At 42.3% G+C, this 23962-nt stretch overlaps 1 protein-coding gene across 4 annotated transcripts in view; it reads left to right on the top strand.

Moving 5' to 3' along the window:
* LOC147427656 (uncharacterized) overlaps positions 1-21460 on the top strand; it is a 78297-nt gene extending 56837 nt beyond the window's left edge. The window contains exons 2-3 of one of the 4 annotated variants that reach the window (XR_015186054.1): positions 19953-20967; positions 21146-21460. Coding sequence is in view for 3 of the 4 variants with exons in the window: in XM_086497435.1 (XP_086353561.1) it covers positions 19953-20875 (923 nt within the window). In the remaining variant the exon portion in view is untranslated. Of the gene's footprint in view, positions 1-19952 lie in introns of all 4 variants that reach the window. The other 3 variants (XM_086497436.1, XM_086497435.1, XM_086497434.1) reach the window with 3 other exon arrangements.
* The last annotated feature ends 2502 nt before the right edge of the window (positions 21461-23962 follow it).

Here is a 23962-nt window from a genome sequence, read left to right as displayed (position 1 = left end):
TTCAATAAAACGTAACATTGAAAGGTGTGCCGATTTGCACATGCCATATACTGCGTACGATTTGACTCTCTCTTTCACGCTCGTTCGTCTGTAGAAAACCTCAGCGCTACCTCTTCCTGCTGCCAACGTTTTCAGCCCTCCCTTTCTTCTTTCTATGACTTTCAGCTATATGCTTTCTCTCTCCTCTCACTACAGTCCACAACTTCTTAAGGAAGCTTTGAGACTGTGAGAGTCGCTTTCGTGAAATAGCAGGCAAAATCAATCACAGCAGAAAGGGGGATTTTATAGGTTGCTGAAATTTCAGCAATTTCACATCATTTTGATGCTTTACAGGTGGAAATTGCACTTACAGGTTGAGGAAAATTTGGGACTTTTATTGAAATTGCAGAAATTTCAGAAATTAGAAGGTCAAAATTAGGGGCTTTTGCTGAAATTTCACTACTTTGCAGACATTTGTACATGTATTGCAATTTGTGGACAGTTTGAGCAGAGAGTTTGAGGTTTATTCTTGAGTTTTTCAAGAAATTACGTGAAAACGTAGGTTTATACGCATCGGAAAGTTTATGTGACGCACATTTATGTATTTTACATGCGGGATGCGAGCTCGCCATTGAGTTGATGTATTGTTGAAAATACATTTTGCAACAGTTTTTAATCCATTTGCAGATTGAGGTTGATGCATACGCATTTTGGTTATACTGTTAAAGTGGGAATATTCATGCAAGGATTGTATTTCCTATTTGTGTGCTGAAATTTCAGCTTTTACTGCTGAAATACATCCTTCTTTATTGCTACACACTTATGGTAAAGTGCCGGTAACACAGTATTACCATCCCTTGCTCTTCTACACTGAGTATTGAGCCAATAAGAGGCTGAAATCTGAGCTGTCATAAAAATACAGCAGTTAATTTTTGAGTCTTTTTGCACCAAAATGGCCTCTAATGTGTCTACAAGCAATGAGTCGAAGTCTCTCCTTGAAATCAAAAGGTTTGACGGCTCTGGCTTTGACTTGTGGAAAGATAGAATGCAGGGAATCCTATTCCTGAAAGATTGCGATGATGCCCTTTTGGAAGTGAAGCCTGCAGCTTTGTTAGATGAAAATTGGGCTAGGCTTAACAAGAAAGCAATTGCTTACATCAAGCTGGCGGTGTCTAATGATGTGCTCACAGACATTAAGCATCTTGACACTGCTTATGCTATCTGGAAGAAATTGACAGATACGAATGAGAACACAACTCTTGTGAATCAAGTGCATCTTATGCGAAAGCTTGTAAACACGGAGTTGGATGAGTCTAAGCCTGCATTTGAACACTTGAGTGCATTCACAGGTGTCTTGAGTCAATTGCAAGACTCTGGTTTGCAACCTTTTGGTGATAAGCTCAAGGCTATCTTCTTATTGATGACTTTGCCTGACAGTTGGGAAGCTTTGGTTGTCTCTTTGAGCAACAATGCTTCTTTGACGTTCGATGGTGTACGAGGTTCTATTCTCAATGAAGAGATTAGAAGAAAGACCAGCGGTGAAAGCAACGGGTCAACGTTTAATGTAAGAGGCAGGTCTGAAAAGAAGAATAATGCAAACAGTAAAGGCAAGAACAGGAGCAAGAGCAGGGGTAAGTCCCAGGATGTTGCATGCTATCAATGTGGACGCAAAGGGCATAAAAAGCCCGATTGTAGGTACTACAAGGAGGAACTTGAAAGAAAGAAACGGCAGGGCACGAAGAAGAAGGATTCTAGTGATGCTAAAAGTGATGATCATGACTCTTCTTCCAAAGAAGTTCCGAAGCAAATGTTGCTTCGAGTGTTGTCATTGAAGAAATTGTTGATATAGATGACGCACTTGTTGTTGACTCATGCCTTCATGAGGATAGTGTGGCAATGGACAGTGTTACGTATATCACAAAACCAGAGGTAATTGATGCATTACTTTCAGCACAGGATAGCTTGTTACAATCATGGATAGTAGACAGTGGTGCCTCGTTTCATGTTACACCATCTTTGAAGTCCTTTGTTGCAAATCATACACTGCAGGTAGTCTGGGTAAGTTTACTTGGGCAATAACCATGCATGTGAGATTGAGGGCGTTGGCACTATACACTTGGTGCTTGAAAATGGTCAAGAGCTGATCTTGTATGATGTTAGGTATGTACTTGGCATCAAGAAAAGTCTACTTTTGGTTGTGTAGCGAGATGTTAAGTGTTATTACACTATGTTTGGTGGTGGCTCTTGGAAAGTGCTTAAAGGCTTTAGCCGATTGTAAAGGGCAGCAAGAAGGGAACTCTTTATTTGTTACGTGACACATCCAACCCTATGTGTCCGTGGACAAGCTAGAGCATGATCAGGGTTCAGTCAGTCCAGTCAGTCTAGATTAGAAGTGATCTGACACTTTTATGAGTCTATTTGTAGACCGTGCATGCCAGTCACTTAGTGTAGATGCATATCTTGTGGTTGCACACAGCATGATCATTAGTATTCCCTTCAGAATCCATCAGATTCAGTCAGGGGAATTTTTCAGTGATTTTAGCCTATTTTCCATATTTTTGACATTTTTCACTTATTATTTTTAAGTGACTTCCCAACAAAAGTAGGTAGGGCAATTTTGCTAAGTTTGTATATAAGCAAACCCAAGTTAGCACTCTATGGCAGAAGAGGCAATAGGAGCTCCCCGCTCAACAGGCGTCTTCTCAGCAAGAACCCGCATTACCCCCCAAGCTTGGCGATTTCCCTCTCCAAGCACTAGCGTTTTTGGATTTCCTTCATCGCTAGACACTCCCCTCACTTGGTGTTTTGAGCATTGCTTGATCGCCACAGACACCCTACAGCCTAGCGTTTCCAGATCGCCCTCAAGTAGTCCAAGACCCTAGCGTTTTTGCTAACGCTACGCTACGCCAGCCAACGTTTTTCATTAACGATACCAGATTTGCTAGCGTTTTCCATTTTCAGCCTTTTGTGGAGAATTGTAGCAGCGTTTCCAGCCTTGAAGACACCAGCAGATTCAGCCCTAGATTCATGCAGAAGACCCCTATTTTCAGCCTTCAAAAATGCAGCGAAAACAGCGTTTTCAGCAGTCCTGAAACAGTCCTAGATTTTCAGCCATAGCGTTTTTATGGACAGCAGATAGAAGACCGCAGATTTCAGCCCTTAAGTGCTGATGCATAAGGGATTCCTTTCATAGCATTCACTGCCACGTCATCCTTTGGGCAATCGACTTTGCTAAGTTTTGTGTGTGGAGGTAAAGGTACTCCAAGTGACTTAGCTTCAGCCACGTTAAACCTGTCAAGTACTTTAGCAATGTACTTTTCTTGAGATAAGAAGAGCAATTTCAGCTTTCTATCTCTCTTGATTCTCATGTCCAAGATGTGCTCAGCATCACCTAAATCCTTCATTGCAAAAGTTGAATTCAGCTAACGTTTAAGAGTATCAATGGTAGACTTATGCTTCCCAGCAATCAACATATCATCTACATATAGCACAAGGATTATAGGACTTCCATCATTATCCTTCTTTGTATACAAACAATGGTCTGAATGGCTGCGTTTAAAGCCTTGAGACAGCATAAAAGTATCAAACTTTTTGTACCACTGACGTGATGACTGCCTCAAACCATACAATGCCCTTCTTAGTTTGCATACAAGTTCCTTTCTATCAGGAACTACAAAACCCTCAGGTTGTCTCATGTAGATATCTTCATCAATGTCACCATGAAGAAAAGCTATTTTTACATCCATTTGATTCAATTCTAAGTCAAGCACTGCAGCGAGAGCAAAAAGGACACGCAATGTCGTAAGCTTTACAACATGAGAAAAGATCTCTTGAAAGTCAATCTCCTCTTTCTGTGCATACCCTTTGGCAACTAACCTTGCTTTATACTTGGGCTTTCCATCAACACATTTGACCTTGTAAACCCATTTGTTAGGAAGAGCCTTTCTTCCTTTAGGCAATGGCACAAGATCCCAAGTATTGTTTGCATGCAAAGATTTGATTTCCTCTTGCATCGCAAGCTCCCACTTACTGCTTCACTCACATGATTTTGCCTCTTTATATGTAAGAGGCTCTCCCTCATCTGTCACATAACATGATGCAAAGAGGGGTCAAAGTGCTGTATCAACCTTTTGACATGAGTAGACCTGCGTACCCAATGATCTACATTCTCAAGCACAGGCTCTACATCAGGAGGCAACTCATTTTCAGCATGCTCATGCTGCTAAAAATCATTTTCAGCCATGACAGGTGGCTGTCCATCCTCATTTGGAGCATCTAAATCATGTCCTACCTCTTCTGGCTCAAGGTTAACTGGCTGATTATCAATTTCAGCTTGCGGTAATGCATCCTGAGGCTCTTTTTCAACATCAATAGGTGGCAAGAGAGGCTGAAATTTGATCGATTTCTTGTCAATTTCATAAGATGTAGCATTTTTCAACAATTTAGCCTCATTGAACACTACATCTCGGCTGCGTACTACCCTCTTAAACTGAGGCAACCATATCCTGTAGCCCATTTCACCCTCCTCCCCATAACCTAGGAAGAGTCCTTGGATGGACTTGGCATCTAGCTTTGTCCTCAAGTCATTACGAACATGGACAAAAGCCTCGCAGCCACTTGCGAGGCTTCTGAAGCCTTTTGCTTGCTATCCAGCCACTTGCGCAAAGCTTCTGAAACCCTAATCTGGCTCTGATACCAGTTGATGAGCGCACGGCGGTGTGTGCAAGTGATAGAGCACGCGAAGATGTGCAGTGTGTGTGCAGAGAGGGGTGGCGAAAGCCAGCAGGAGAGGAAGCGCTAGCAGAACGATGAGGGAGAGAGAGAGAGAGCTCACGTTTTTGGGGAAAACTCTATAAGTGAGTTTTGGGTTTTCCCACTTTTATTATAAGTGACCTTTAAAAAATGTATCCAGGTTCAATATGAACATGGACAAAGTATAAAAATGTACAAAAAGGGGTTATTTAGGCCTCTAACCCAACACATAGCATTCTCTCATTAAGAACGGAAGGCTCTACCTTCCATAAGAACAAAAGGAACCTTGAGCACAGTTCGGAGCACTCATCTTGAGCAAAGCGCAAACATTCATTCCGCTGGACCTAACATTGGTGTCAGAGCTTTGGCAGTGTTCTGTATCACTCAAGGAAAGAACCACAAGAATCACAAGATTTTTTTTTGCTTGTTGCGATCGCTTCCTCTCCTGCTGGCTTTCTCCACCAGAGAGGGGTGGTGAAAGCCAGCAGGAGAGGAAGCGCTACCAGATACTTCGCTTGGAGGTGATGAGCATGAGAGAGGCGAAGAAGAATTTTCCCCACCAGGAGGTTTTTCCGACCCTTTTCCATCTACGACAAGGATTGCACCAACTCCTATGGAGGCTTTCGACAAGAGGATGATGGACAGGAAGTTAAGTTAGAAAGCGAAGAAAGAATAGCAACCATAGAGTGCAAATACCAAGAAAAAATGGCATCCATAGAGCGTGAGAGCGAGCAAGCACGCTTGGAAGCCAAAGCACGAGAAGCCAAAGCACGAGAAGCCAAATTTGATCGCGAGAACAAAGCAAGACAAGCAGAATTTGATCGCGAGACCAAAGCAAGAATGCAAGAGATGTTGCGACTCTTTTCTCAAGTGTAGGCATCGATGCAAGAGATTCGAGAAAAGGAGACTCTCTCAGTCTCTTCTTCTCCAAAGCATGATACACATGATTTGCATGATTGTGTGAAGCATGATGATGATTTGAATGATATTGATAAGCATGATGATTTGGATGACAATGACAAGCATGTGATTTGCATGGTCAAGATGTGATTTCTCACAAGCATGATGAGTTGCATGAAGATGATGTGATTGTTCACAAGGATGATGTGTTAGTGGATGCTTTTTCTAGCGAAGCTAACCTCGTTGTAGATTCGATCATCACGAAGATTCGATCTTGGCTTTCGAGTCGAGGTCCAAAGAACCCCCACAAGACGATTCGATCATTCAGGAAGAACCAATCTTGGCTCTCGAGCCTAGGTCCAAAGAACCCTCACAGGAAGTATTATGTGTTCGCATGATTGATACACACACATTGTTCAAGTGTTTCATTCGTGATCGTTTCCTGTATTTTAGTCAGCGTCTTTATGTGATCCCTTTTCCTAGGCATGACATATTGTACGTTGAGCACGTTTCACTCATGAATGAGCACGAATGTATGCGGATTTTTCATGAAAAGCTGAAAAGTATGCATTCAAGGAAGTCACATTCCATGTCTCTTCCTTGGCATGACACATTTGTAGGAAGAGCACATGAAAGTATGAGCATTTCCGTTGTGAATAACCATAGTTGATTGCTCTAGATCATAGGAGAAAGATTCGATCTCATTGTTTGCGTGTGTGTGGTGAACGTGTTAGCACTTCGTATCTTTGTTCATCTACATTGCATGCACAATCTTTGAGGAAGACAAGGTTTTTTCCACTCACTTTACATGGAATAGGTATGTTCATGTTTTTGTGTTGGAAGTGGTTTCAAGAATTTTCAGCCATGGAGATTCTTGAAGAAAGAAGCACGACTCTCGACGAATTTGAAGCATCGAAGGAGCCACAGAAGACTTTGTCGCTTTCGGCGCAGCCCAAAGAAGCAAGCGTTGCAGACCTTTATGAAGTTCAAGTACCGCACGACCCACACATCAGAGTGGGCCGGCGAAGAGTCCCTTCCAGGATTCCGGATGCTATTGGCGATCTCCCTTGACGCCATACAGTTCGGTACCACTACCTCACTTTGAAAAGGAGGGGATGTCACGTGACACATCCAACCCTATGTATCCGTGGACAAGCTACAGCATGATCACGGTTCAGTTTGTCCAGTCAGTCTAGATTAGAAGTGATCTGGCACTTTTGTGAGTCTATTCGTAGACTGTGTATGCCCAGTCACTTAGTGTAGATGCATACCCTGTGGTTGCACACAGCATGATCATCAGTATTCCCTTCAGAATCCATCAGATTCAGTCAGGGGAATTTTCCAGTGATTTAGCCTATTTTCCCTATTTTTGACATTTTTCACTTATTATTTTTAAGTGACTTCCCAACAAAAGTAGGTAGGGCAATTTTGCTAAGTTTGTATATAAGCAAACCCAAGTTAACACTCAATGGCAGAAGAGGCAGTAAGAGCTCCCCGCTCAACAGGCGTCTTCTCAGCAAGAACCCGCATTACCCCCCAAGCTTGGCGATTTCCCTCTCCAAGCCCTAGCGTTTTTGGATTTCCTTCATCGCTAGACACTCCCCTCACTTGGCGTTTTCAGCATTGCTTGATCGCCACACACACCCTACAGCCTAGCGTTTCCAGATCGCCCTCAAGCAGTCCAAGACCCTAGCGTTTTTGCTAACGCTACGCCAGCCAGCCAGCGTTTTTCATTAACGATACCAGATCTGCTAGCGTTTTCCATTTTCGCCCATTTGTGGAGAATTGCAGCAGCGTTTCCATCCTTGACGACAGCAGCAGATTCAGCCCTAGATTCATGCAGAAGACCCCTATTTTCAGCCTTCAAAATCGCAGCCAAAACAGCGTTTTCAGCAGTCCCGAAACAGTGCCAGATTTTCAGCCATAGCGTTTTTATGGACAGCAGATAGAAGACCGCAGATTTCAGCCCTTAAGTCGTCGTCGCCATCCCCGTCGTCGTCACCGACATAGCGTAGACTTGCATTAGTCTCATGCATACCATTTGTACCAGATTGTGCAACCATAAGTAGACCGCTCTCGCCATAGAGAGTGGGGCCTTCGGAGGAGGGTTTTACAACGTCTCTGGTGCCGTATCTCTCTTCTCTCTCTATCTCTCAGTCTCACACACTTGCACGCACACTGTCCATTCACTTTGTTTGTGATCATAGCATTCTCTTATTAAGAACAGAAGGCTCTATTTGCCATAAGAACAAAAGAAACCTTATGCACAGTTCGGAGCACTTATCTTGAGCAAAGCGCAAACATTCATTCCGCTGCACCTAACATTATTATTTGCATTGCAAGGCATTACCTGGCAAGTTTTTGGTTGTGGCTGAAGTTCATTCTCATAAGGAGCTTTGGCAAAAAAGGCTTGGCCATATGAGTGAAAAAGGGCTTGATGTTCTCTCCTCTTTGGGGAAGTTTGAGTAAAAGGCAAGGCTTGGCCTTGATTTTTTTAATAATTGTATCTATGGAAAGCAAGTGAAGTTCTCCTATTCCTCTGGTGTTGCTCGCAAATTGCATGTTCTTGATTTAGTACATTTTGAGGTTTGCACTATACCTGTGAATTCACATGGAGGTGCACGGTACTTTGTGTCTTCCATTGATGATCACAGTAGAAAGACAGGGGTGTATGTACTAAAAAGTAACAGTGATGTACTTGACTCATTCAAGAAGTTTCATGCATTTGTGACCACACAAAAGGGCTTGAAGTTAAAAGCTATTAGGACGGATAATGGAGGAGAGTATGCATCATGTGAGTTTAATAGTTTTTGTAGATGTATGGTATTAAGCTGGAATTGACAGCCCCTTATAATCCATCATCTAATGGTGTGGCTAAAAGATGTAATCACACAATTTGTGTGAGAGAGAGAGATGCATGTTGTCCACGGCTAATCTCCCTCAAGAGTTTTGGGGAGAGGCTCTTAAAACTGCAGTTCATGTGCACAATCGCTCTCCGAATTGTGCGTTAGATAATGGCATCCTTGAAGAGGTTTGGTCTGGCAAATTGAAAGATATAATCGCACAATTTGTGAGAGAGTGAGATGTATGTTGTCCACGGCTAATCTCCCTCAAGAGTTTTGGGGAGAGGCTCTTAAAATTGCAGTTCATGTGCACAATCGCTCTCCGAATCGTGTGTTAGATAATGGCATCCCTGAAGAGGTTTGGTCTGGCGAACTGGTTTCATATGACCATTTACGAGTTTTTGGTTGCGATGCATTTGTGCATGTACCTGTTGATCAAAGGACCAAACTTGACATGAAATCTATCCAGGGTATCTTCATGGGATATGGAGATGTGGGAGAGATGGGTTACCAAGTTTGGATACCTCAGTACAGGAAGATAATATGCAGCCGAGATGTAGTTTTCAATGAGGTTAAATTGCTGAAAAATGCTACACGTGTAGACATTGACAAAAAGAAGGTCAAATTTCAGCAAAATCAGCCAGCCATAAAGCCACCTTTGGCTGAAAATTTGACTCCTTTTGATGCTGAAAATGAGCAGCAACCTATCGTGCAATTGCCAGAAGACAATGGACAACAAATAGACGCACAAAATGGGATTATACCACATGACCAGCATGCTGAAAATGAATTACAGCAGCGAGATAATGCTGAAAATCGGCCGCCAATTGATGGTGTGCACATTCCGGACGATGTAGACCCATTACTAGTTGATGCAGATCATTGGGTGAGAAGGTCTACATGTGTTAGAAGGCAACCACAGAGGTTTCAACCATCTATGGATTGCATTTTGTTGACAGATGAAGGGGAGTCTCTTACATACAAAGAGGCCCAGTCTTGTGAACACAAAAGTAAGTGGAAGCTTGCTATGAAATCTGAGATGCAATCACTGTATACAAACAATACATGGGAGCTTGTGCCTTTGCCCAAAGGTAGGAAGGCTATTCCTAACAAGTGGGTTTATAAGGTCAAATGTGTTGATGACAAACCCAAGTACAAATCACGTTTGGTTGCTAAGGGTTATGCATAGAAGGAAGGCATAGACTTCCAAAAGATCTTTTCATCTGTGGTGAAGATGACTACGCTCCGGGTTTTGTTTGCTTTATGTGCTCTCTTGGATTTGGAGTTGGATCAAATGGATGTAATTACTGCTTTCTTACATGGTGACTTGGATTGGGAGCTATATATGTTGCAGCTTGAGGGCTTCCTGAGGGCTTTGTCATTCTAGGGAAAGAGCATTTGGTATGCAAACTGAAACGCAACTTGTATGGGCTGAAACAAGCCCCTAGGCAATGGTACAAAAAGTTTGATACCTTTATGCTCAACCATGGGTTCAAACGTAGTCATGGAGATCACCGCCTTTACACTAAAAAAGATCTTGATGGTAGTCTTATTGTGCTAGTCCTATATGTGGATGATATGCTGATTGCAAGCAAGCATAAGGAAACTTTGAATGCTTTGAAAAAGGAGTTAAATTCAGCTTTTTCTATGAAAGATTTGGGTGCAGCTGAACATATTTTGGGTATGCGCATTGCAAGGGATAGAAAGAAGCGTCTTTTATTCCTTTCTCAAGACAAGTACATCGTGCTTGAACGATTTAATATGGCTGATGCTAAGCCTCTTGGTGTGCCGTTACCTCCACACACAAAGCTTAGCAAGCATGATTGCCCATGCTGCAGCTGCCCATGCTATGAAAGGTATTCCTTATGCATCAGCTTGTGGGTCTTTGATGTATGCTATGGTTGCTACACGACCGGATATTGCTTATGCAGTGAGAGTTGTCAACAGGTTTATGTTTAACCCTCGCAAACCACATTGGGAGGCAGTGAAAAGCATTTCAGGTACTTGAAAGGTACACAGGACACATGTATATGTTATGGGAAGGGTACATTGTCTGTGTGGGGATTCTGTGATTCGGACATGGCAGATGATCTTAACACTCAAAAATCTATCAGTGGTTATGTCTTTACATTGGCTGGTGGAGCTATTTCTTGGTGTTCAAGATTGCAAAAGATTGTTGCATTGAGCACTACAGAGGTTGAATATATTTCAGTCACAGAGGCTTCAAAAGAAGCCATTTGGCTTGGCGTCTTGTGAGGACTTTTGATCTTCCAGCTCATGCTCCAGTGCTTGGTTGTGATAGTCAGAGTGTTATATGCCTGGCTAAAAATGCCATGTTCCATGCTCGTACCAAACACATTGATATGCGGTACCATTTTATACGCCAAGTGCTGGAAGATGGGCTTGTCACACTGACAAGTCAAAACATAGGATAGCCCCGCTGATGCTCTCACTAAGTGTCTTGCTAAGACACAACATCAACATTGCTTGCACTTAGTGGGAGTTTGTTAGGTGCAATGGAATGAATGTTTGCGCTTTGCTCAAGATGAGTGCTCCGAACTGTGCTCAAGGTTCCTTTTGTTCTTATGGAAGGTAGAGCCTTCCGTTCTTAATGAGAGATGATATGATCACAAACAAAGTGAATGGACATTGTGCGTGCAAGTGTATGAGACTGAGAGATAGAGAGAGAAGAGAGATATGACACCAGAGACGTAAAACCCTCCTCGAAGGCCCCACTCTCGTCGGCAAGAGTGGTCTCTTACGATTGCACAAACTAGTACAAACTGAATGCATGGGATTGATGCAAGTCTAGGCTATGTCAGCAATGACGACGGGGATGGTGACACCGACCTAAGGGTTGAAATCTGCAATCTTTTATCTGTTGTCCAAAAACGCTATGGGCTGAAATCTGCGGCTAGTCCAAAAACGCTGATTTTGGGGCTGTTTTCTGATGATCTTTGTCGCTGAAAATCTCCAGGTCTTAGGCTGAAAATTGAGGTTTCTTGGGGCTGAATCTGCTACTCTTTAGGGACGGAACTTGCAGGTTCTTCATGGTTGAAAAATGCTACATATTGAAATCTGTAAAGGCTGAAATTTGCAAATGCTATGAATATCCAAAAACGCTAGGGCTGCAGATTTGTGAAAACGCTAGGATCTGGGGTCTGCTGAAGCTTCTGCTGGCGATGGTTTGCTGATGCAAAACGCTAGGACAAGGATTTGATGGCGATGGCTACTTGCTGGAGAAAACGCCAATGGGGGAAGGTTCTTCTTGCTTGGAGGGGGAAACCGCCAAGGTCTTGCTTGAGAAGTTGCCTGCTGAGCTTGGCTCCTGTTGCCTCTTCTGCCAATTAGTGCTAGTCTAGGTTTGCAGCTTCTCTTATATACAAACTTACTCAATTTGCCCTACCTACTTTCCAACAAAAGTCACTTAAAAAATAATAAGTGGAAAATGTCAAAAATAGGTAAAAATAGGCTAACCTCCAGCAAGTGTGAAGACATACCCACTGGTAGATTTCCTAGTGTCAAGATCACTTGCCATGTTCGAATCATAATAACCCCCGCAGCGCAAGTGTACTCCCACCATAGCATATACATATGTCCCATGCACCTTTCAAATATCTAAAGATGCATTTCACTGCCTCCCAATGTGGTTTGCCAGGGTTGGACATAAACCGGCTAACAACTCCCACTGCATGAGCAATGTCTGGACGTGTAGCAACCATGGCATACATCAAAGAACCACAAGCGGATGCATAAGCAATCCCTTTCATGACTTGTTTGTCAGCATCATCTTTTGGGCAATCAAGCTTGCTAAGCTTTGTGTGTGGCGGTAAAGGCACACCAAGAGGCTTAGCATCAGCCATATGAAAACGTTCAAGTACCTTCTTGATGTACTTGTCCTGTGAGAGAAACAACAATCGTTTCTTTCTATCTCGCTTAATGCGCATGCCCAAAATATTTTCAACTACACCCAAATCCTTCATAGAAAAGGCTGAATTCAACTCTTTCTTCAATGCATCTAATGTCTCTCTATGCTTTCCTGCAAGTAGCATATCATCCACATAAAGGACCAACACAATAAGGCTTCCATCCTCAGCCTTTTTAGTATAAAGACAGTGATCTACATGACTGCGTTTGAACCCATGGTTGAGCATAAAAGTATCAAACTTCTTGTACCACTGTCTAGGGGATTGTTTCAACCTATACAAGCTACGTTTCAATTTGCATACCAAATGCTCTTTCCCGGGAATGACAAAGCCCTCAGGCTGCTGCATATACAACTCCTCATCCAAGTCACCATGTAACAGTGATCACATCCATTTGATCCAGCTCCAAATCCAAGATAGCACACGGAGAGTGGACATCTTCACCACAGGTGAAAAAATCTCCTGGAAATCAATGCCTTCCTTCTGTGCATAACCCTTAGCAACTAGACGTGCTTTGTACTTGGGTATGTCATCAACACATTTGACCTTATAAACCCACTTGTTAGGAATAGCTTTCCTTCCTTTGGGCAAAGGCACAAGCTCCCATGTATTATTTGCATACAATGATTGCGTCTCAGATTTCATAGCAAGCTCCCACTTACTCTTATCTTCACATGACTGGGCCTCTTTGTATGTGACTGGGCCTCTTTGTATGTAAGAGGCTCTCCCTCATCCGTCAACAAGACACAATCCAAAGAGGGCTGAAACCTCTCTGGTTGTCTTCTTACACGTGTAGACTGCCTCACCCAATGATCTACATTAACCGGCAAGGGTTCTACATCATGCAGAACATTAACCCCATCAATTAGAGGCTGATTTTCAGCATTTATACCCTGCTGTAATTGATTTTCAGGATGCTTTAATTGATTTTCAGCATGCTGATTTTGACCCTCAGGCTGAATTTCAGCATCGCCTTGCTGTCCATTATCATCTGGCTCAATGATAACACGCTGACCCTCATGACCAGCATCAAAAGGAGCTGAATTTTCAGTAGAAAATGGTTGTGAAAGTGATTGATCATGCTGAAATTTCACCTTTTTCTTATCAAAGTCACTGGATGTGGCATTTTTCAGCAGCTTAGGTTCATTATATACCACATCCCGGTTGCGAATTTTCAATTACCTTATGTGACCCCGGAATCCAAACTCTATATCCCATTTCACCTTCATCTCCATAACCCAAGAAGATGCCTTTCAAGGATTTCATATCGAGTTTGGTCCTCAAGTCAACAGGCACATGTACATAGCATTCACAACCAAAGACTTTCAAGTGGTCATATGAAGCCGGTTTGCCAGACCAAACCTCTTCAAGGATGCCACCATCGAGTGCAGGATGTAGAGATCGGTTGCATATATGCACCGCGGTTTTAAGTGCCTCTCCCCAAAACAATTGCGAGAGATTAGCTATAGACAGCATGCACCGAATCTTCTCACATAACGTGCGATTCATACGCTCAGCCACACCATTTGAAGATGGATTATAAGGGGCAATGAGCTCCCTTTTACTCCCATTCTCATCACAAAAAACATTAAAATCTTCAGAAACATACTCCCCCCCATAATCTGTACGTATGCATTTAAGTTTCAAACCCTTTTGAGTACAAACAAAGGCATAAAACTTTTTAAATGCATTTAAAACCTCACTCTTGTCCTTGAGCAAATAAACCCATAGCTTACGTGAACAATCATCAATGAAAGACACAAAGTAACGAGAATCACCATGAGTTTTTATTGGCATTGTGCATACATCAGAATGTACAAGATCCAAAATACTAGCCTTTTTAGAGCTCCATGAGAGTGAGAAGCTTTTACATGCTTCCCAAGTACACAATCATCACAAAAATCAAGTTTAGAGCTTTTTACATCAATCCTACCAAGGGAGGAAAGAGTCTGCAGTCCCTTATGACTCATATGTCCAAGACACTTATGCCAAAGCTCCATGTGTGATTGCACTTCTGCAATTGCAACAAAACGACCAGGTAATGCCTTGCAATGCAGATAGTATAAAGTACCCTTCTTACTGCCTCTAGTCACAAGCATAGATCCCTTTTGAATCTTCCACATGCCACCACCAAATGTAGTGAAGAAGCCTCTGCTATCCAACTGCCCAACTAAAAGCAAACTCTTCTTGATACCAGACACATATCTAACATCATGAAGAGTGAGTTCTTGGCCATTATCAAGTGCCAGGTGTATGGTGCCAACTCCCTCAATGTCACAAGCATAGTTATTGCCCAAATACACTTTTCCAAGGTTTCCTGCAATGTATGAGGCAAAACACTCCAAAGAGGGAGTTACATGAAAAGAGGCACCACTATCAACAATCCAAGATTGTGACAGGCCATCATGAGTAGAAAGCAAAGCATCTATCACATCATGCTTAGTGATATGCATATCCTCAACAGTCATGACATGTGGATCTAAAGATGCAACATAAAGATCACTAGTGTCTTCATTTTCATCAATCTCTTTAATGACAACACTAGAGATCACATTTGCCTTTTCAGACTCACTTTCCTTAGGGATAGAGCTACCCTCTTTGTCATTTTTCTTGCCTTTTGCATTCATTTGCTTCTTTCGCTCCTGCTCTTTCTTAAAATACCTGCAATCGGGCTTTTTATGCCCCTTTCTTCCGTATTGATAACAAGTGATGTCTTGCTGTTTTTTCTTGCTTTTGCTGCGATTTCTTTGCTTATTTGCAACATTTTGCCTTTTTTCATTGCGTCCACGCACATTATAGGCTGATCCACTGCCACTCCCACTTGACTTGCGTTTAATCTCCTCATTGAGGATAGAACCACGCACACCATCATAGGTCAAGTTGGAGTTGTTACTCAAAGAAACAACCAATGCTTTCCAAGACTCTGGCAGTGTCATAAGTAGGAAGATAGCCTTGAGCTTATCATCCTCAAAAGCCTGCAAACCTGAATCACTCAACTGACTCAAAATCCCACCAAAGGCATTCAAGTGATTAGAGACAGATTTGGACTCATCAAGCTCTAAGCTTACAAGATGGACCTTATTTACAGGAGTCGTATTCTCATAAGTTGCTTTAAGCTTATCCCACACATCCATAGCTGTGTCAAGTTCCTTGATGTCAACAAGGATATCATCAGTCACAGCCATCTTGATGTAAGTAATGGCTTTCCTGTTAAGCTTAGTCCAATCTGCATCTGATATACCCTCTGGCTTATTTGCAGACAATGCATCATCGCACTCTTTCAAGAAAAGAATGCCCTGTATGCGATCCTTCCACAAATCAAAACCTGTACCATCAAACCTACGGATCTCAAAGAGGCTCTTAGAGTCCGAGGATGACGAAGTGTCATCCATAATGAAGCAAAACAAAAACTGATAATTTTCAGCCAAGAAGTATAATCACTGTACCGCAAAAGCAAATGCAAATATACACTGTAAAAGTGTATGCAAGAGCAAATATAATGCTGTAATTTACTTCAAAGGTAAAATTTTCAGCAAGATGACATATTGAGCACGTCAAACTCAACGCATAGAACAACCTCACATCAAGTATACATCACCAAATGCATTTGCAATGACCCCAATGTTGTACATGCCACAGTTTCATTGCATAAAGTACATTTGGCAATACACATAAGAGGTGAAAGTTGCTCAAATAATTGAATAAACACCTGTAGGCTCCACAAGCCTCAACTCTCTGCTCAAATTGACCACAAATGTAAGTACATAAGTGAAATTTTACCGAATTTTTCAAAATTCAGCAAAAATCCCAAATTCTCACTGCTCAATTCTCCACTGTAGCTTTGCCACCTGCACCTGTAAGGAGTAAACTTGGTAGTTTTTGCTGAAATTAGCAAAAGCCCCAAGTTTTGTCGTGAATAATTGCTGAAATTTGACAAATTTCAGCAAAGTGGTAGAAAGCCCCAATTCTAAACGTGAAATTGGGTTCCCAAAGTGCCCTGTGACAGCCTGTAAACATGTTTTTGTTGTTTTTACACTTGAATATGCAAAAAAATGGCTTGTTTTTAGCCAAAACAGTCCAAAAACACCTGTTTTGGACCTGTAATTCCCTGTTTTCAGCGTGTAAGCAATGGTAGTCGACATACCGTACATGGAGAAGAGAGAGAGAAAGTTGCTACGTTGTTGTTTCTAGAGAGAGAAAATCTGCGTAGGAGAGAGAAACTCCTTCCTACGCGTGAGAGATTCGCCCAAGGCACGTAGCCTTGCTCTGATGCCAGTTTGTTGAGCGCAGGGAGTGTGCGAGAGCAGGAGGAGATGGGCACACACTGCAGGAAGAAGGATGCGCAGCAGATCGAAAGAGAGAGAGAGAAGGCTCAAGCGTAAGAAACCCACCATTTTCATTTTTGAGGGTTCTTTGTTTTATTAAATACACTTATAAGTTGTCCGGCCAAAGTGGCCGGACACTTAATAAAAAATGTGTGTACTCACTTATAAGTGAGTTTTAAGTATAAGTATGTGTACACTATACAAGAGGGGGGCCACATGGGGCCTTTACCCCAACACTTAAGTGACCCTATAGTGTGTACCCTAAAATTTCAAAAAAACATAACATTGAAAGGTGTGCCGATTTGCACACGCCATATACTGCGTACGATTTCACTCCCTCTCTCACGCTCGTTTGTCTGCAGAAAATCTCTGCGCTACCTCTTTCTGCTCCCAGCGTTCCCTTCACATAAGTTGGTAGAGGTTAGGATTAAAACTGTAACCCGCTCTCTATGTTTTAGGACCTTCGGCCACACTTTCTCGTCGGATAGATCTTTAAGGTCTCTTGGGATAGTTTCCTACGATGTTAAAATTCTCTTCTTCTTCTAGGTTGTTTAACCCCTTGTCCTCTTGGCCTGTTCTTTCCAGTTGGGCACGTCACGCTAGTTGGGCATGTCACGCCATCACTCTGTGACAATCATAAGCTCAATTGAATAACAGATTTGTGCCAAGAAGACTTGAAGAGAGACGTCCAAAATTCTCCAGAGAACTTGGGATCTCTGTCTGAAACATGGACTATGGTAAGCCATGCAATATGAAAATATGTTACACACACAATGTTGCAACATCTAGGTCAGAAGCAGCTTTCTTACAAGAAATAAAACGTGCCATTTTAAAAAATCGAGCAACCATCTCTAAAATTCAAGCATTGCCTATGGGTGAACGAGTCAAAATGGTGATAAATGCTATTACTTTCCTACCGTTCTTGAGGATCTACAATGGTCGAAGTAAATCATGAAAAAGCTGTCAAGTGGCTTTTATTATCTGACATGAGTGACAAGCCTTTACAAATTTGATAACATTCTAGGCCAAAAATATGTTGTTGACAGAAGACGATATGCCTTGTTGATCTTAGGATGGCAGCAAAAGGGATCGCATGATATTTGTGAATCAAAATCTTTCTCAATGGTGCATTGTAAGGGACACAATGCGATCAACATAATACAACAACTCATCCACATTTGTGTATGTTGCAAACATGTTCATTTCTACAGCAGTTGGGTTAGAAGACCTGAGAGCTTGAAAGGCATCTGCAAAATCTTGATCTGTGAAGTATTCATCTTGAAACACGCAAGAATTTCCTTCTTCACATTAGCTATGGCAAAATTTGTGGCTCAAGGCATGCGGCTTAAAGCATCTTCAACCACATTCAAAAGACTGGGCACATATTGAATGACCGTGTGAAACTTTGCCAAAAACTCAACCCATCGGTCTTGGCGAAGATTCATCACTAGCAACTGATTAAAAATATATGAGTGATGATCTTTTTGAACCGTTGAATGTGCTCCAAGGAGATAATGCTTCCAAGCATGAACAATGGCCAAAAATTCTCTATCATACATTGGATATCGCATTTGAATGGCGGAAATTTTTTTACTGTCAAAGCAATGACACAATCATTCCGTTTGAGGACCCCACCCGATACACGATCAAAAGCATCCGTCATCACATCAAATGGCCAAGTGTGATCAGCTATGGCAAAGATATGCGTTGTTGTCAAGGCATGCTTCGAATCTCTGGACGATTGTGCAGCTTGAGGAGACCATTGAAGCTTATCCATCTTTGTCAACTCAGTCAGAGGAGCAGCAATGTCTGAATACTTCTGTACCTTGGTATGGTTAAAATTTGCAAGTCTCGAACATACATTTGAAATGGTGAGAGGTAAAGGCCAATCCACACTGACGTAAATCTGCTTAGGATCCATTGCAATCCCGGTAGCACAAATGGCATGACCAAGATACTCCACATGGTCATTAGGACATATCGGAGGCCAATCCACATTGACGTAAATCTGCTTGGGATCCATTGCAATCCCGGTAGCACAAATGGCATGACCAAGATACTCCACATGGTCATTAGGACATTTCAGAGGTCTTTTAGAGAGCCTTTTAGAAGAGAGAAAAAAGAGCTCCTCCAATGAAAAAAGAGGCAACTAGATTGACATCAACAAAAATATGAAAATGGTGTCACCCTCTCATTCAATAATCCAACAGTCCTTGAAAATGGTCACCTTTTCATTTAATGGGTGTGTCTTTTGCATGAGGTGGGTGTCGCTCATTCAATATGGCTTTCGTCGTCAATAAAATGAAAAAAATTTCATGAAGCTGTCAATTAGCTGTAGAATTTGAAGCTTTTGACACTTCTGTTGTGTCCGGAACGTCCAGAAAGCTAAAAAAACGGCTATCTATGTGCCTTGTTCTGACACCCAGAGAGGGAGAAAAGGGCAAAAAACCCTCGAAAAGGGGTTTTTTCCAAATGGCGTGCAAAGGCTATTCCAAAAATTCCTTTGTGCGTTGTTCGGCAAAAACCCCTTTTTCAAGGTTTTTTGGCTTTTTCTCCCTCTTTTGGTGGTCAGAACGAGGCAAAGAGCCAACCATTTTTTTTATCTTTTTGGGTGTCCTGGAAGTAATGGAAGTGTCAAAAGTTTCAAATTCTACCACTAGTTGACATTTTCATGAATTCTTTCATTCTATTGATGACGAAAGCCATATTGAATGAGCGACACCCACCTCGTGAAAAAGACACTCGCATCGAATGAAAAGGTGACCGTTTAAAGAAGTACGGAAAGTTAGATTTACTTTTTAGAAAATTTCTTACAAGGTCCTCTAAAAGACCTCCGAAATGTCCTAATGCCTTGAAAAATGCGCTTTTCTTTTTGTTGGTGTTCAGCACATTGGTAAGCAAAGTTTCAAAGACGATCTTCAGATGTCCTTTATGATCTGCCAAAATTTTAGTGAAGACAATTGTGTCATCTGAACACGATCACAAATTTGTCCCCTTGAATATGTATCTAGTGGCAATGGTTGTAGTCTGAATGTCTTCTGTTTGCAGCTGAAAGTATCTATGCTAAGAGTTTTGATGTCTCTTTATGAGTCTATTTCCTTGCATCTTGGGCTTTAACAGCAAGAGTTTTTGGAAGGCTCGCCCGTACGAATTCATTGTCGATTCTGTTTTAAAATGTATTGAGTCCGGTTTTATTGCAAGCTGATTGGAGACGGTTTTTATTCCAGGTGGCAGAGACGCAAGTGATCGTGCTTTGCTGATTGATGTGATGTTCTGGACCATGAAACATTCACCTCCTGCACATGTTCTGCTCATAACTGGAGACAGTGACTTTTCAGTTCTTATGCACAAGTTGCGGCTGCTTGGCTACAATGTCTTACTTGCAGCTAATAACGGTAAAGGGGTGTCAAGTGCTCTCCTCCATGCTGCCAGCAGAATTTGGGTTTGGCCTGATATAATTATAGGGGAACCTGAAGGGTTGATAGCAGAAACACACGTTCCAGGGACCGCCTTGCCGGAGATATTCATAAGCAATAAAAAAGAATCCGGAACAAGCAAATCAAGCATGGGTTTGCATGAAGATTTGGGACATGAATACATGAGAGATGTCTTTGGGGGTACTGGAAAAGTGAGATTACTTGAGGGAGGATGGTTGCCTCCCCCTGTTGTGGACAGAATTGTCAATATTGTCAAAGACCGTCCAGGCATTACCCTTGGTGAGTTAATGAAGGAGCTGAAAGCAATAAACTTCCATCCAAAGCTGTATGGATATCACGACCACTATCATTGTTTATCAAGTATAGATCGGCTTGAGATTCAGTTCGTTAATGGGGTGGATCTGAAAGGGGGGATGATATTCAATGTCTTGAGTCATGCGGCTGACAAAAGATCTGATGAGGTTTCTGCAAGAAAAGTCAACTCTATGTCACGTGAAAATTCAGGTCGCAAGGACTATTCTGATGGCAAGATGTGCAATGATCAGCCTGAAATCGAAGAATCCACTGGAAAATGTTCTAGTACAAATGGCAAGAGTTCAACAAAGACGAGTTTGGGTCAGAAGAAGAGCGTTGTTTCAGATACACATGGTTCATGGGGCTCACTCATTCTTAGCTTCTTCAAAGGTAGTCGACCTGCCAGGCCAGATCAATGATGGCCGTTTGCAAGGTGCTGCATGTATAGTCTTCAACATGTTGCGCACTATGATCCATGAAAGCCTTGCATTTTGGCATGACTATTATTCAGGTTCATTTTCCATGACAGCCAGGAGCTAGCTTTACATTTTTCTGCAAGCATTCGTCCTAGGAAAAGACTTGGAATGCTCATACGTTCCTACTTTTCAAGAGTGTATCTGCTTTTTACCTCATTCCTTGGTTTGATAGCAATTTGTTGCTTTAAAGAGCCCTTATTTTTTGTATATCAGGTGCTTCTGGTTTGTAAAGCAACCCAGTGGGATCACAGATGAGCAGGGCGCAGGAACTCTGGCATGTAGCTTTCTGATGGAGAATTTCTTAAGTGGATACTAGGTAATTGGACACTTTTATGTTCTCTTTACCAAGCAACCTTTAAGAATTCCTATATGAGATGCATAATGGCATTTCAATTGGTCAATATCCACAAAGTTGGCTTACGAGCTGAAAAGAACTCTGCATTGTTACGGCTATTAATTCAACCTTTCAGTCTTCTTCTTCGAAAAGATTTGGCAACCTTAGTGAAGAAAACGGCTGCTTTTTACCAATTTTCTCTAATAGATTAAGAGGCTACTTAGAGGGAATAAATAATTTCCAATTTTTGTAGGGGCTCTTTTATGTCCTGTAGGTCCACCAGCCTATTGATGACAATGCATATCTTAGATTGCACACCTATTTCTGTATTGGAGATGTTGCAACTATCTTTTTGCTTTGTGGTATGCATTACAGCATGAATCGTACCATGTAAGTTCTGAGAGAGTATTCTTGATGCACTTGACATGAGAAGACACACTAATAGGAGATGGGCATTGCTAAAATGTAGGCCAAGTAGTTGCTACCGTGAGTGTGCGCAAGCTGAAAGGTCTGCGGCTTAACTCCCTCGATCACCTTAAAGCAAATGACCAGTATTTCTTTCCTTGTCCTACTCACATGAACGTAAAAGGTATAAGAGGATTGGTGTATGAGCAATGACACTACTTTGACATTGTGAGCTGGATTGTAATTTAAGTATGATTATAGAAGGATCAAGTTTTGTGAGGTATCCCAAAATAGGCATCTTGCTTCCTTTTGAGATTCATATTCAAGGTGGACCCACCAACCTTTAACACCCCCCCTTGTCAATCTATTTTATTTTGTTGTAGGTTTATTTTTAGTACTTTTGTCCTTGATACCCACGAGGCACATGCATATACTTGGTTTTGTCTCGGCCTCTAGAAGACATTAATAAAGCGCTCTCTCTCTCTCTCTCTCTCTCTCTCTCTCTCTCTCTCTCTCTATATATATATATATATATATATATATATATATATATATATTGTAGTGATGTGTTTGTAATAAAGAACTATCCCTAAGGCTGTCCAACAGGCCTAGCATATTTCTAAGTTAGTATAAAGGCTTGTAAACCATGAGCAAGAGATTGTAAACGCTACAAAATTGGTACAACTGTAACCTTTCTAAAATTGTAGCAATAAACCACAGAAAAACCACATTTTTAGGTGGTGAAAACTACTCTAGCTTTCTACTTAAAGAAAGATAGATGATCCCTATGTGCTTGAAGAAAGTTGCCACCTCGAACCACGTGAAAGCTGCAAGTCAGATGACGATATTGTCCACACCAACCACAATATGCAAGGTAGAACTATTTCAAATCTGGAGAGAGAGAGAGAGAGAGAGAGAGAGAGAGAGAGAGAAATAAATGAAATGTTATATTAACGTCTTCAAAAGGCCAAAATGACCTATGAGACCAAAAAGTTACAATTGGTGAATCTGATACCATGTCTGAGTACGGAAATTACAAAGTTACAAAGAACTAACACTAAGACGCTAAGGAGAAAGGAAATGGGGGGGGGTTAGATGAAATTTCTCATCGGTCGCTGTCGGATCTCATCGACCTCCTCCATGGTCAGTACTTTGGTTGGGCGTCTTGCATGTCGAGCTAGAGTGATCTGTATCTTCTGTTGCAGCCTTCATGGGTAGTGGGAGACCCCACGAGGTCGTGGACATCTGAATCTGCCAAGTTCCATGGCTCGACTAAGCAGTGTACCTCTAGTATGAGTAGGCTCTGAGATTTTCTATAATGACTGCTTCGTTGGCTCTCCTCTGGCTGGTGTAAAGAAATCTGTGATTCGTCTCTAAGACTGTCTTTCCCCTGATGTTCTCAGCAAGCTCTCCCCAAGGTTGCGCAGCTCTAGCAAGAACAATTCGAGACACCTCTGATCCTTGTATCTCATGACTCTAGAAAGAGGTCCGAACCCTTCTGTGAACAGGTAGTGGAAGCGGCCGCGTATCTCATAGTATGCCGGGCAGTGACAAGTGTAGTGCAACTTTGTCTCTGGCTCTAAGTTGCATAGGTGACATATCCTAGCTCCTGCCGGCACCCCTCGAAATCGGCCAGTCTCGATTTGGACCTGATGTGAGGATGTGCGTATCTGTCCAATAGCGCATCTTATCCCATGAGATAAGTGTGTCCATGTATGCGGGCCTAGTCACAAAGCCATCCTCCTTGAGTTGGAGAAGATGCTCTCTGTAGAAGGCCATCTTCGTGCCCAACTCCTGTGTCGGCTGTATCCATGTGCTCCTGGTATTTAGTTGAATCAGATCCTGACGTATGAGTCTGGTGATCTCTGTCCGTGTGAGAGACAGGGAGGGTGCATCCAAGGAGTATTGAAGCGGAGGTAATCTATCCATCTTGAGACCATGCGACTGAAACTATGTTGTTATCTGTTCATACCAACATGCTGTATCGCCTTGTAGAGCTAGTTGTCGAGATGACTCCAAGGCAAGCCGAGCGTATCCGTCCCTGGGGAGATCCCATAGACCGTGCATAAAAGAAACTGATCTCGTCAACGCCTCCACCACGAGGGGGGGGGGCGGCTAGCTCGGCTCAGATAATCTCATGTGGTACTGTCAACTGAGGCCTTAGCCCGAATCATCCGAGCGATCATAGAGACCAGAGGCTTCTCCATACATCTCCATCCATCCGTGTTGCTAGATCTCCCATGGTGGTCTACTGAGGGTCCCCATACCTGAACTCCATAGAGCATAGCTAG

This window comes from Adiantum capillus-veneris, chromosome 23, assembly GCF_014529385.1.
Source record: "Adiantum capillus-veneris isolate H3 chromosome 23, ASM1452938v2, whole genome shotgun sequence".
Taxonomy (NCBI): Eukaryota; Viridiplantae; Streptophyta; class Polypodiopsida; order Polypodiales; family Pteridaceae; genus Adiantum; species Adiantum capillus-veneris.
Note: the sequence above shows the minus strand (reverse complement) of the source record. Positions and strands in the feature narration are given on the sequence as shown.